The 14006-nt window shown below is 41.4% G+C and overlaps 1 protein-coding gene across 1 annotated transcript in view; it reads left to right on the forward strand.

Annotated features, from left to right (window-relative positions):
- PPME1 (protein phosphatase methylesterase 1) overlaps positions 1 to 14006 on the forward strand; it is a 74341-nt gene that overhangs the window by 27006 nt on the left and 33329 nt on the right. The window contains exons 2-3 of the mRNA XM_006140983.3: positions 4841 to 4934; positions 5482 to 5574. Of these exons, the coding sequence (XP_006141045.1) occupies positions 4841 to 4934; positions 5482 to 5574 (187 nt within the window). The remainder of the gene's footprint in view (positions 1 to 4840; positions 4935 to 5481; positions 5575 to 14006) is intronic.

Raw genomic sequence — 14006 nt, forward strand, 5'->3', positions numbered from 1 at the left:
ATCTTTAACAGTTCCATTTGATTCTTCTTATGGTGTGTATTTTCTCTTTCAGATTGTGGAAGAACTTCCTCACCTCCTGGAACTCATTGTCTCTTTTCTTCTGCATTTTTTTGAGTTTGTGGTCTCTTCTCTTGCATCTCTGTTAGTTTTGTCACTATGAATATCCTAAATTCTTTATCTGACACTTCCACCATTTCCATTGTACTATCTGTGGATGATGAAGGGCTGTTCTTTCCCCTTGGGGGAGAGATTATTTTCTTGACTTCCCATATTTCTCCCCATATTTCTATGTTACTTCCTACCTTCTTGGAGTTAATTCTGAGTGTTAGAGGTGTGTGGGAGAGGTGTCCTGCAATTTCTCTGCTCTTCCGTTTCCCTGATCTTCATCCAGCAATCTGCACTAGCAGTTCACTGGGTGTTGGGCCAGAAAGAGGGGTTTGGGGCAGAGGCTTTTTCAGTTAAAGGGGCAGGGCTAGGTCCACCTCAGATGCACATGGATTGTACTTTTACTACTAGTTAAATAAAACATTTGTACTTTTTGCTTCTTCCCTAGCCAGGTCAATGCTTAATAAGGACAGGCCTTTTTTTTTTTTTTTTAGAGAGATTTTTTTGCTGTAAAGTGTGTGAGCTCACCATAGAGACACAGAGAGAAAGTGAGAAATCACCTCCCGAGGGGATGGCCATGCTGCGATTCCTTCTCCTCTATTCTCCTCTTGGGATTTTGGGCATGCACATACACACACACACACACACACACACACACATGCCTGGCATGAATTTCAAGCTGCCGAGTCCGGAGCTCGAACTTTGGTTGGCCATGTGGGAGTCCAGCGATGTTATACCATCTGCTGGTTCATAGTACTTCAAATTTTTTGTCTGTTTGTTTTATTTTTAGAAAGATATTGGCTATAGGACATGTATACATGCTGGAGAGACAGCAATAGAGACAGAAAGAGAGAAATCACTCCCCAGAAGGGATGGCCATGCCACAGTCCCTTCTACAGTCTCTTCTCTGGATCTTGGGCATGCATGCACTCACACCTGGTGTGAGTTTTAAGCTGCCAGGTCCGGGACTCAAACTGCAGTTGACCCTGTAGGAGTCCAGTGACGTAACCATTACGTCATCTGCTGGTCCCAGTACTTTGGATTTTTATAGCATTTGATTTAACAACGTCTTATACCAGATATCATCTTTGAATCTTTCCCTGATCTGATCTCATCTCCACATGTTCTCCAAACAAGATCGGATGCCCCCTCTGTGAACTCTCCAGACTTATTTCTGTCCTAGCTGTAGTGGACAGTCATTATTTGCCTGTTTCTCCCTTGTGTGTGAGCTCCATGAGGGCATGGGCAAGCTTAATCAGTGGGAACGTCCAGTCTCCTGATTTCCCTAGTGCCCAGGGAAGTGTACCAGAGCCAGCCCTATGGGACATCCTCAAATGTCTCTTGAATGGAATTGGAGTTAAATTAGCTGCTATGTAAGCAAGTTGTGACTGGAAGGAGGCTCTGAAATAATTTCCCTAAAGAGATTTACTGTTTGCCTTTGAAATATGTCCTTTAAAAAGAAAAATCGCCAAAGGATATATGCACCTGCCAGAGAGAGTCAGAGAGAGATAGAAAGGGAGGGAGAAAGCGCCCCTGAGTTGGGCACACAGTCCTCTCTCCTCCATTCTTCCATCCTGTCAGGTTTTGGAACGTGCACGCACACACACACGGCATATTTTTCAAGCTGCCAAAGGCCAGGGCTTAAATCATGGTCGATGATGTAGGATCTAGCTCTCTTTAACCGCTAGGCTATGAGACCAACAGTGAAATTTGTCTCTTAGTCTAGATTATCATGGCATTCAGGTCAGTTTGGGGAGGGGGTTTGTATGACTGTTAGTTCTAAATCGGGAGGGGACTTTAAAAAATGTGGGTGAAACTGAAATTAATATGTGCCAACCCATGACATAGTGATTAAGAAGGCTAGATCCCACATGACTGACTATACCATGTAAGTCCTGGACCTGGTGGCTCGAGAAATACACTGGGCATGTGTGTATGCATGCCCAAAATCCCAAAAGGAAGAAGACCTGGAGGAGAAGTGATTGCAGAATGGCCATTCTCTAGGGGGTGGGGGGCTACTTTCAGAAACGTAAATTGAGAATGAGAGAAAAAGGCATCTGAGAGTAATATAGCATTGGATTAAAGAGTAGAAGCTTTGGAGCATGATAGAACTGGGTTTGAATCTTGTCACTGCCACTTAGTAGTTGAGCAACCTTGGATAAGTTACTTGATATCTAAATCTGTTTTTTAATCTGTGAAGTGGGGATAAAAGTAACTGAAAAGTATTGTGAAAGTTAAGTGGAATCTTGCCTGTCAAGTATTGGTTTGTTGAAAAAGTCATGACACTTTTTTTTTTTTTTTGCTATAAGGTGCGTGTGCTCACCAGAGAGACAGAAAGTGAGAAATCACCCCCAGGAGGATAGCCATGCTGCAATCCCCTCTTCTCCAGTCACCTCTTGGAATTTTGGGCACACATGTACATGCACCCAGCGTGAGTTTTAAGGTGCTAGGTCCAGGACTCGAACCATGGTTGACTTGGTGGGAGTCCAGCGATTTAACCATTACACCGTCTGCTGGTCCTAACATTTTTGCATAGAAAAACATGGAAAAATATGTCATGACTTTTCCGACTACCTAATATTTGACAAAGTGACTCACTGTTGTGCACAGTAAATGTTAGGTCCTGTTACTATGGTGACATCCTAGTTTTAGATAACAAAAATTCATGCCTGGATCTGTAGAATCCATGTTTGTCTTGCCATGTTATGGTTGTTAAATTAGTATATGCATAGGTGGATTTGCAAGTGACCGATGAGTAAGTAGAATTAGAAATTCTGTTTTTTGTTTTCCCATAGGAATTCGTGTGCAACCAGAAAAACAAAAACAGGTCCAGGCTACAGTTGAAATTCACTTCCACAGGAGCACATTTCTATAGGTAGATAGGATTATCTATTTATTGAGCAGTTATCAAATGGCAGATTTTTTAAAAGACATGTTATTTTACTTAGACTAAGGCTAAAAAGAGTGAACAATTTGACCAAGTCCCTACAGTAATTGTTAGATAGGAGTTTGTAGGCAATTGTAGGAAAATGGTGGGAATAACTGCTAAGGAATTTGACTTCTCTCTCATTCCAAATCATGTACTCTACCTTCGTATTCTTAGCACGTCTTTCTCAACTCAAGGAACTTTACAAATTCTCAGTGTCTAACAGTTAAGTCAATTCTAGGGGTAAAACCCAAGCACTCAAGCATCACAATTTTTTTTGAAGTTCTCCAAGTGATTTCATTGTTGCAGATTCTAAGAACTACTTGGAACAGAGTAAACATTCATAAAAAGTTTCACTGTGAAAGAATACATCCTTAATGACTCAACTGTTCCATTGTAATTCTTTTCAGCATTATAGTTAACTCAGTTTACTCAGTCTCAGTTTCTCCCATACTCTTACCCAACAATCAGCACAGAATGCTTCTGTGACCGAAGGTGCAGGCCTGCCCCCCCAATATCAAGCAAGCAATCAGCTCTGCAGTAGACAGCAGCCATGTGTCTTCTAATTTAGTTCCTACAATATCTGCCTAGAGAAAGCATCAAGTTAAAGGTGCAAAGAAGTAGTGACCAAGCATGATTATAATAGCAACAATATTAAAATAGGTTGGGAAAATAGGAATGAGTCTACAGCCAAGAGCAAGGAGCAAACTAACAGGTTTTGTGGTGTGTGTGTATATATATATAATTTTTTTGTGATCAAAATATGCTGATGAATTAGTTTTCTGAAACCCTACAATTTTTACCTTTTTTGGAGAGGTTTTTGCTATAGGGTGTGTGCACTCATCAGAAAGACAGAGACAGAGAGACAGAAAGTGAGAAATCACCCCTCGGGGGGGTGGATGGCCACACCACAATCCCTTCTCCTTCATTCTCCTCTCGGGATCTTGGGCATGCACACACATGCGCCCGATGTGAGTTTAAACCACCGGATCCGGGACTTGAACTGCAATCGACTACATGGGAGTCCAGCGAATAGCCATTTACGCAAACTGCTGATCCCCCCCCCCCTTTTTTTTTTTTTTTTTTGAGAGAGAGATTTTTGCTGTAGGGTGCATGTGTTCTCCCGAGAGACAGAGAGACAGAAAACGAGAACTCACTCCCCAGAGGGATGGCCATATTGCTGTCCCTTCTCCTACATTCTCCTCTTGGGATTTTGGGCCCCCATGCACATGCCCCTTTTGTGAGTTTTTTTTTTTTTTTTGAGAGAGAGATTTTTGCTGTAGGGTGCATGTGTTCGCCCGAGAGACAGAGAGACAGAAAGCGAGAACTCGCTCCCCAGAGGGATGGCCATATTGCTGTCCCTTCTCCTCCATTCTCCTCTCGGGATCTTGGGCATGCACGCACATGCGCCCGGCGTGAGTTTTAAGCCACTGGGTCCGGGACACGAACTGCGGTCGACTACGTGGTAATCCAGCAACATTGCCATTACGCTAACTGCTGGTTCCCCACCTGTTGTGAGTTTTAAGCTGCTGGATCCAGGACTTGAATGGAGGGTCAAGTCCATGGGAGCAATGTAACCATTATGCCATCTGCTACTCCCCCAAATTTTTTACTTTTAAATCTCTGTATTTGAACCTCTTAAACACATTCTTAATGTGATGCTTTGTGGTGAACTCTGTATTTTTATGAGAAAATACCCTTGCTATTTATTTTCATTTTAGACTTATACTTAGCAGTTATTGACCAAAATTTTATCGTTTCATGTATAATTATTTTTTACTGAAATCTCTCTCTTTTTTTTCCCCTTAGCCCTGGAAGAAAACGGGACTTTTCTCCTGTTTCTTGGAGTCAGTACTTTGAGTCCATGGAAGATGTCGAGGTGGAGAATGAAACTGGCAAGGATATATCCTTTGCAAAATGGCTGCTTCTTCAGTGAGCTGTAAAGAGACTTGTGGAGTTTCTGAACCGTTCTTTATCCCTGCTGTTCTTTTCATTTTATTCCTTGCCTGTTCTATGTTCAATATGGCAATAAACTCTTACGTTCATACCAGTATCTTTCTTGGCTATAACTGCCAAATGAATGGGGAAGAGATTAAGAATTAGAGTCCTGAAACTAATATATCCCTCAAGGGCCTTGGGAAGCCCTTTATGAGTCAAGTGTGCTGGACTGATTCAGTGTCTAGAAACCAGGGACTATGTCATCTTTAGAGAAAAGGGAGTAATTTTTTTTTTTCACTGAAAAAAATTAACTACACTAGCTCCATGCTTCAAAAATGTGGAGGATCAATAACTCTCAGAAATGGCTGTTTTAGTTTCTCTGAAGTTTGGAAGCCTGCAGTTTTGCGTGTAGCTTTGTGCTACCTAGGTTTTCAAGTCAGTGTTATTATGACTGGGTAATCAAAAACTGCAGTGAGCAAAAGCTTGGATGTGTGATCTTTAACTATTCTTACACTTTTCGAGTGTACAAGAGTGGTTCAGAGGGTCCAGTCCTGCTTCTTCTGCATGGAGGAGGCCATTCTGCCCTTTCCTGGGCTGTGTTCACGGTAAGTTGTTGATACAAGTTGATATTAGCATAGTCATTGTACTTCTGGATAAGTCTGACCAGCTTAACGCTTCTTTCTCTGCTCACTCATACTAGTTGATGCAAGAACGTAAGGGATGGTAGTGGATTCTAAATATTGATCAGAATAGGCTCAAGATAAACTGTTCTTTAAAACAGAGGTTCTTAATTGGGGTGGGCCTGGATTTTTCAAACAGTTTATAAAATTTCATATAGACTTTGTGCATTGGGATGAGAGGCATGGACTTTGTCCCTTGTTAAAAGTCGAGGTCTTGGGACCAGCAGATGGTATAGCAGTTACATTCCTTGTTAAAAGTCAAGGTCTTGGGACCAGCAGATGGTATGGCATTACTGGACTTCCACATGATTGACCGCGGTTTGAGTCCTAGACATGTTGGCTTAAAAAAATCACACCGGGTGTCTGTATGCGCAGGCCCAAGGTCTCAGGAGGAAAATGGAGGAGAAGGGATTGCTGCATGGCTCTCCTTTCTGGGGGGTGATTTCTCACTTCCCCTCTCACTTCTGGGGAGCGATTTCTCACTTCCCCTCTCACTGTGTCTGTCTTTTTGGGGAGCGCACATGCCCTAAGGCAAAAAAACTAAAAAAAAAAAATAGGGGTCTTTATGTTAGTAATTCAAGTAATTGATAAACAGACGTATCATTCCGATGCTTTAGATAATTTTCTTTGTTTCATAGAATCTGCATGGCACTTTGCACATGGAAATGTCTTATTAAATATTTGGAAAATAGTTCTTTCTTTCTTTCTTTCTTTCTTTTTTTTTTTGAAGGATGCTTTATGTTTTCATGATACTTGTGAGCTACTAGGAATTAAACAATATTTGCTTGATGATACCCTGGTCTCAAGAAGGGGATGGAGGTGTGTGTGAACACTGCCTGTTGTAGATATTCTTAATATCTTTGATTCTGGGGTGTGGCAGCACATGTGCAAGGGGAGATAGTGACTTCTGAAATGAAGTCATCTTTTGCGTGTTATCAAGCAGATACACGTACTTCCTCTGCTTACCACTAGGGACCCTGAAGGGCAGAAAATGAGAGCAAGTGTGAGTGTAGCTCGAAATACCTGGAGCCAGAGGGCTGGAGAGTTGAGGACGGCCCTGAACATGGCACTTTGTTCCTGGCAGAAGAGAGGGTTGGGTTAAGTGTGAAAGCACCTGTTTGTCCCTTCTATTAGACCATGAACTCCTTGAGAACAGGGATATTTATGCCTTACTCCTTTTTGTTTCTGTTTCCCAAGTGCCTGAAACAGTTCTTGACACATGGACTCTTATTCAGCAGTCATTAAATGAGTCAGTGAATTGGTCCTTGTGTTGTTTGACGCTGCCTTCTAGGATAAGCTGTATGATTTGCCCACGATGCCAGGCTCTTATGTCTCTAGACCAAGGCTGCCCAATGGGTATATAATGCAAGCCATATAAGTAATTTAAAATTTCCTAGTAGACACATTAAATAGTAACTAGAAACAGGTGGAATTAATTTTAATAATATGTATTTAACCCACTGAATTCAAATTCATCTTAAGAGATACTATAAAATTATTAGTGAGATATTTTTCATTCCTTCTTATATTATCTTTCATAACTAGTGTGTGTGTCATATTTAGAACACACCTCAGTGTCATCCTCAGTAACATGGTTTTAGTCATTTACATCCTTCAAATAGATTGTAAGCCTTTTAGGAGTCAAAGACTGTAGTTTGCTTTGGCCTGGCATACATTATATGTTCAAGGAGCGTTTTGTGAATGAACAAGTAACAGTGAGAGGTGCCTGGTCTTGATGTAGCAGCTGCATGGTTGCCCTAAACCAAAGTCCAAGCCCCTGGAAGTGCCCCCTATGCCATAGCTTGCCTGGCTCTGTTCTGTCTCTGGGCGGCTAATACGCTGGAGAAATGGAAGGAAAGAGACGTGTGACTGGGGAGAGGGGAGAGGCACCATCGTATTGGCATGTCACTTTCACACATCTGCATTGTAACTTCCTAGGGACCATCACTCCAGACTTTCCATTACAGGAAATTTGCAAAAATACAGTCTGCTAATAAGGCAAGCTTTAGTTCAAAGGTAGTTCATAATGGATCATAAGATTTTGTAAAAGGATGACAATTACATACGTAGGCCAGAGGCAGTTCCACCATATCTTTGAAATTCAGAGCAGCAGTCTAGACTAGTGCAAAATCAGAGCTCATGTTACCTATTTGAGTATCCAGGCTCCTTAGGAGGAATCCAGGTAGAGTTAGAACAGACTTTCCCTGAAACAGCTATTGTTTTTGACACTAAGAGAAGAAATCATGAAATAGGAGTGAGATGTGACTTCTAGTCCTGGTTTCCTCAGTACCGGTGTTGTGACCTTGAGGAAACCACTTACGCCTTTATTCTCCACATTTTCTAGAAAATTAATTTTCCAAACCCTTTATGCCTTGGTTCTATCCATTGAATGAGTCATTGTAGCTGCTGTTGTAATCAAGCTGACCCCATATAGTGGGTAATGTGTATGGCTTCTGTAGTCCTTGGCCATCAGCAGGGGCTGGGGATAATAGACTGGCCTCGTTGCTGTGAGAGAAACGCAGCACAGAAGCTGGTTCGGCTGAGCCAGAGGAGGCAAAGAGAGAGCTGTGGGAGCTCACAGCACCTGCAACCTCAGCAGGCAACAGTCTGCCAGACTTCAGTTGTTTTCAGCTTTCCCCTGAAGGACAGGGACCAACCAAGTGTGAACTGATGGAACCAAGAATTGAGTTTCACGTGTTCACTGATTCCAATTTCTTCTTCTAGTTAATCCAATTCACTTTGGTAAATATTTGCCGAGTGCATTATGTATTTCAAGCTTTGTGTTGAATTGCTAAGGGCCAAAAAATGAGAGTTCACTCTTTAATAAGATCAACCAAGGGGCCAGCAGGTGGTGTGGTGGCTGAGGCACTGGATGCCACGTGATGGGCCACAGTTTGAGTCCTGATACCTGGCGGCTTGCTTTCTCACTTTCCTTCTCTCTCTGGTGAATTAAAATAATAATAATAATAATAATAAATAAGATTAAATAAACAATTCTTTAAAAAAAAAGATCAGCCAATCAGCAGGTATTTATTAAACCCATGGTGTACCAGGCGTTATACTAGGTACAATAGATATAATGGAAAATTAAACATATATCCTGTCCTTCTGTTCTTATGTTTAAGTCTAACGGGAAAGATAGGAAAAATGGAGATGGTTACATTTATACGAGTAATACAACAAACATTTTTAAAAACTTTTTTATGTCAGAGCACATGTGTATGTGCACAACAGGGAGCAGGAAGGATAGAATACTCCCAATAAAACCAAGTCACATTGCAGTCCTTTTTCCTGCAATTCTCCATCCCATCACAGCGCTGGCAATAGGTACTCACATCCGGCATGGTTTTCAGACCACCAGGGCCAGGACTTGAGCCCTGCTTGGTCATGTGGGATCTGACCTCCTCAGCATAGCATTTAATCACCGCACTATGGTTACTTAGGATTTTATATCTATTCTATAGATGAGATTGATTTAGTTTTTCTGTCCTCATAAATAACCTGGGAGCTTGAAATGATACTGTTCTAAACATAGTGAAAAAGTTGGGGCCAACAGATGGCATAGTGGTTAAGGAAAAATGGCTGACCCCATTTTAAGAAATCCTTATCGCAGGCTGGGTTTTTAACGTCAAGCAGCTTTATCCAGAATTTAGTTTCTCAGTTTGCAAAATGGGTATAATACCATATACTTAAATCTTTAGAGTGTTATGCTAATTAGACAAAAGATGTAAGGTTTTTGGTAAACACTCAGCTGTTAGATGAGTCGACGGCATATATATGTATAGGATACACAGGGAACACACAGGAGGGATGATTAACGTGGGTTGGATGAGGAGACTATGAGGAAAGTTTCCTAAGAGAGAAGGCATCTAAACGGAATTTTAAAGACAGAATAGAAATTAGATTAGTGGAGGATATTTTCCAAGAAGAGGTAAGCACAAAGGCATCAAAGACTGTGACAGTGAAGTTTTAGAAATTGTAAGTAATTTTGGTTATAAGTATTTTAGTTTGAGTTTAAAGCAGTGAGGGTGGGGAACAGGGTCTTAATTGGGGTGGGCCTGGATTTTTCAAACAGTTTATAAAATTTCGTATAGACTTTGTGCATTGGGATGAGAGGCATGGACTTTGTTCCTTGTTAAAAGTCAAGGTCTTGGGACCAGCAGATGGTATGGCATTACTGGACTTCCACATGATTGACCGCGGTTTGAGTCCTAGACATGTTGGCTTAAAAAAATCACACCGGGTGTCTGTATGTGCAGGCCCAAGGTCTCAGGAGGAAAATGGAGGAGAAGGGATTGCTGCATGGCTCTCCCTTCTGGGGAGCGATTTCTCACTTCCCCTCTCACTGTGTCTGTCTTTTTGGGGAGCGCACATGCCCTAAGGCAAAAAAACTAAAAAAAACAAAAGAAAAAACAGACGTATCATTCCGATGCTTTAGATAATTTTCTTTGTTTCATAGAATCTGCATGGCACTTTGCACATGGAAATGTCTTATTAAATATTTGGAAAATAGTTCTTTCTTTCTTTCTTTCTTTCTTTTTTTTTGAAGGATGCTTTATGTTTTCATGATACTTGTGAGCTACTAGGAATTAAACAATATTTGCTTGATGATACCCTGGTCTCAAGAAGGGGATGGAGGTGTGTGTGAACACTGCCTGTTGTAGATATTCTTAATATCTTTGATTCTGGGGTGTGGCAGCACATGTGCAAGGGGAGATAGTGACTTCTGAAATGAAGTCATCTTTTGCGTGTTATCAAGCAGATACACGTACTTCCTCTGCTTACCACTAGGGACCCTGAAGGGCAGAAAATGAGAGCAAGCATGAGTGTAGCTCGAAATACCTGGAGCCAGAGGGCTGGAGAGTTGAGGACGGCCCTGAACATGGCACTTTGTTCCTGGCAGAAGGGAGGGTTGGGTTAAGTGTGAAAGCACCTGTTTGTCCCTTCTATTAGACCATGAACTCCTTGAGAACAGGGATATTTATGCCTTACTCCTTTTTGTTTCTGTTTCCCAAGTGCCTGAAACAGTTCTTGACACATGGACTCTTATTCAGCAGTCATTAAATGAGTCAGTGAATTGGTCCTTGTGTTGTTTGACGCTGCCTTCTAGGATAAGCTGTATGATTTGCCCACGATGCCAGGCTCTTATGTCTCTAGACCAAGGCTGCCCAATGGGTATATAATGCAAGCCATATAAGTAATTTAAAATTTCCTAGTAGACACATTAAATAGTAACTAGAAACAGGTGGAATTAATTTTAATAATATGTATTTAACCCACTGAATTCAAATTCATCTTAAGAGATACTATAAAATTATTAGTGAGATATTTTTCATTCCTTCTTATATTATCTTTCATAACTAGTGTGTGTGTCATATTTAGAACACACCTCAGTGTCATCCTCAGTAACATGGTTTTAGTCATTTACATCCTTCAAATAGATTGTAAGCCTTTTAGGAGTCAAAGACTGTAGTTTGCTTTGGCCTGGCATACATTATATGTTCAAGGAGCGTTTTGTGAATGAACAAGTAACAGTGAGAGGTGCCTGGTCTTGATGTAGCAGCTGCATGGTTGCCCTAAACCAAAGTCCAAGCCCCTGGAAGTGCCCCCTATGCCATAGCTTGCCTGGCTCTGTTCTGTCTCTGGGCGGCTAATACGCTGGAGAAATGGAAGGAAAGAGACGTGTGACTGGGGAGAGGGGAGAGGCACCATCGTATTGGCATGTCACTTTCACACATCTGCATTGTAACTTCCTAGGGACCATCACTCCAGACTTTCCATTACAGGAAATTTGCAAAAATACAGTCTGCTAATAAGGCAAGCTTTAGTTCAAAGGTAGTTATAATGGATCATAAGATTTTGTAAAAGGATGACAATTACATACGTAGGCCAGAGGCAGTTCCACCATATCTTTGAATTATGGATCATAAGATTTTGTAAAAGGATGATAATTACATACATAGGCCAGAGGCAGTTCCACCATATCTTTGAAATTCAGAGCAGCAGTCTAGACTAGTGCAAAATCAGAGCTCATGTTACCTATTTGAGTATCCAGGCTCCTTAGGAGGAATCCAGGTAGAGTTAGAACAGACTTTCCCTGAAACAGCTATTGTTTTTGACACTAAGAGAAGAAATCATGAAATAGGAGTGAGATGTGACTTCTAGTCCTGGTTTCCTCAGTACCGGTGTTGTGACCTTGAGGAAACCACTTACGCCTTTATTCTCCACATTTTCTAGAAAATTAATTTTCCAAACCCTTTATGCCTTGGTTCTATCCATTGAATGAGTCATTGTAGCTGCTGTTGTAATCAAGCTGACCCCATATAGTGGGTAATGTGTATGGCTTCTGTAGTCCTTGGCCATCAGCAGGGGCTGGGGATAATAGACTGGCCTCGTTGCTGTGAGAGAAACGCAGCACAGAAGCTGGTTCGGCTGAGCCAGAGGAGGCAAAGAGAGAGCTGTGGGAGCTCACAGCACCTGCAACCTCAGCAGGCAAGAGTCTGCCAGACTTCAGTTGTTTTCAGCTTTCCCCTGAAGGACAGGGACCAACCAAGTGTGAACTGATGGAACCAAGAATTGAGTTTCACGTGTTCACTGATTCCAATTTCTTCTTCTAGTTAATCCAATTCACTTTGGTAAATATTTGCCGAGTGCATTATGTATTTCAAGCTTTGTGTTGAATTGCTAAGGGCCAAAAAATGAGAGTTCACTCTTTAATAAGATCAACCAAGGGGCCAGCAGGTGGTGTGGTGGCTGAGGCACTGGATGCCACGTGATGGGCCACAGTTTGAGTCCTGATACCTGGCGGCTTGCTTTCTCACTTTCCTTCTCTCTCTGGTGAATTAAAATAATAATAATAATAATAATAAATAAGATTAAATAAACAATTCTTTTAAAAAAAAGATCAGCCAATCAGCAGGTATTTATTAAACCCATGGTGTACCAGGCGTTATACTAGGTACAATAGATATAATGGAAAATTAAACATATATCCTGTCCTTCTGTTCTTATGTGTAAGTCTAACGGGAAAGATAGGAAAATGGAGATGGTTACATTTATACGAGTAATACAACAAACATTTTTAAAAACTTTTTTATGTCAGAGCACATGTGTATGTGCACAACAGGGAGCAGGAAGGATAGAATACTCCCAATAAAACCAAGTCACATTGCAGTCCTTTTTCCTGCAATTCTCCATCCCATCACAGCGCTGGCAATAGGTACTCACATCCGGCATGGTTTTCAGACCACCAGGGCCAGGACTTGAGCCCTGCTTGGTCATGTGGGATCTGACCTCCTCAGCATAGCATTTAATCACCGCACTATGGTTACTTAGGATTTTATATCTATTCTATAGATGAGATTGATTTAGTTTTTCTGTCCTCATAAATAACCTGGGAGCTTGAAATGATACTGTTCTAAACATAGTGAAAAAGTTGGGGCCAACAGATGGCATAGTGGTTAAGGAAAAATGGCTGACCCCATTTTAAGAAATCCTTATCGCAGGCTGGGTTTTTAACGTCAAGCAGCTTTATCCAGAATTTAGTTTCTCAGTTTGCAAAATGGGTATAATACCATATACTTAAATCTTTAGAGTGTTATGCTAATTAGACAAAAGATGTAAGGTTTTTGGTAAACACTCAGCTGTTAGATGAGTCGACAGCATATATATGTATAGGATACATAGGGAACACACAGGAGGGATGATTAACGTGGGTTGGATGAGGAGACTATGAGGAAAGTTTCCTAAGAGAGAAGGCATCTAAACGGAATTTTAAAGACAGAATAGAAATTAGATTAGTGGAGGATATTTTCCAAGAAGAGGTAAGCACAAAGGCATCAAAGACTGTGACAGTGAAGTTTTAGAAATTGTAAGTAATTTTGGTTATAAGTATTTTAGTTTGAGTTTAAAGCTGTGAGGGTGGGGAACAGGGAGGTGACTAGAAAGATCACATGGGCAAAATTATGGGAGGACCTTATATATCTAGCTAGAGAATTATACCTTTTGTTACCCTGGAGTTCAGAGTAATAGTAGAGGGAGATTTAAAAAAAAATTTAATTTAAAAAATTATTTTATTTTATTGATTTATTTTAATTTAACCGGAGAGGGACAGAGTGAGGGAGTGAGCAAGAGAGAGAGAAGGGGGAATTTGAGAAAGCAAGTCGCCAGGTCCGGGACTCGAACCATGGTTGGCCATGTGGGAATCCAGCGCCCTTAACCACCATGCCACAGCTGGCCCAGAGGGAACTATTTCTAAACATAGTTCAAGACTTCCCCACCAGGGGACCAGCAGTTAGCGTAATGGCTATGTCGCTGGACTCCCACGTAGTCGACCGCGGTTTGAGTCCCAGACCCGG

Source organism: Tupaia chinensis, unplaced genomic scaffold, assembly GCF_000334495.1.
Source record: "Tupaia chinensis unplaced genomic scaffold, TupChi_1.0 Scaffold000047_1, whole genome shotgun sequence".
Taxonomy (NCBI): Eukaryota; Metazoa; Chordata; class Mammalia; order Scandentia; family Tupaiidae; genus Tupaia; species Tupaia belangeri.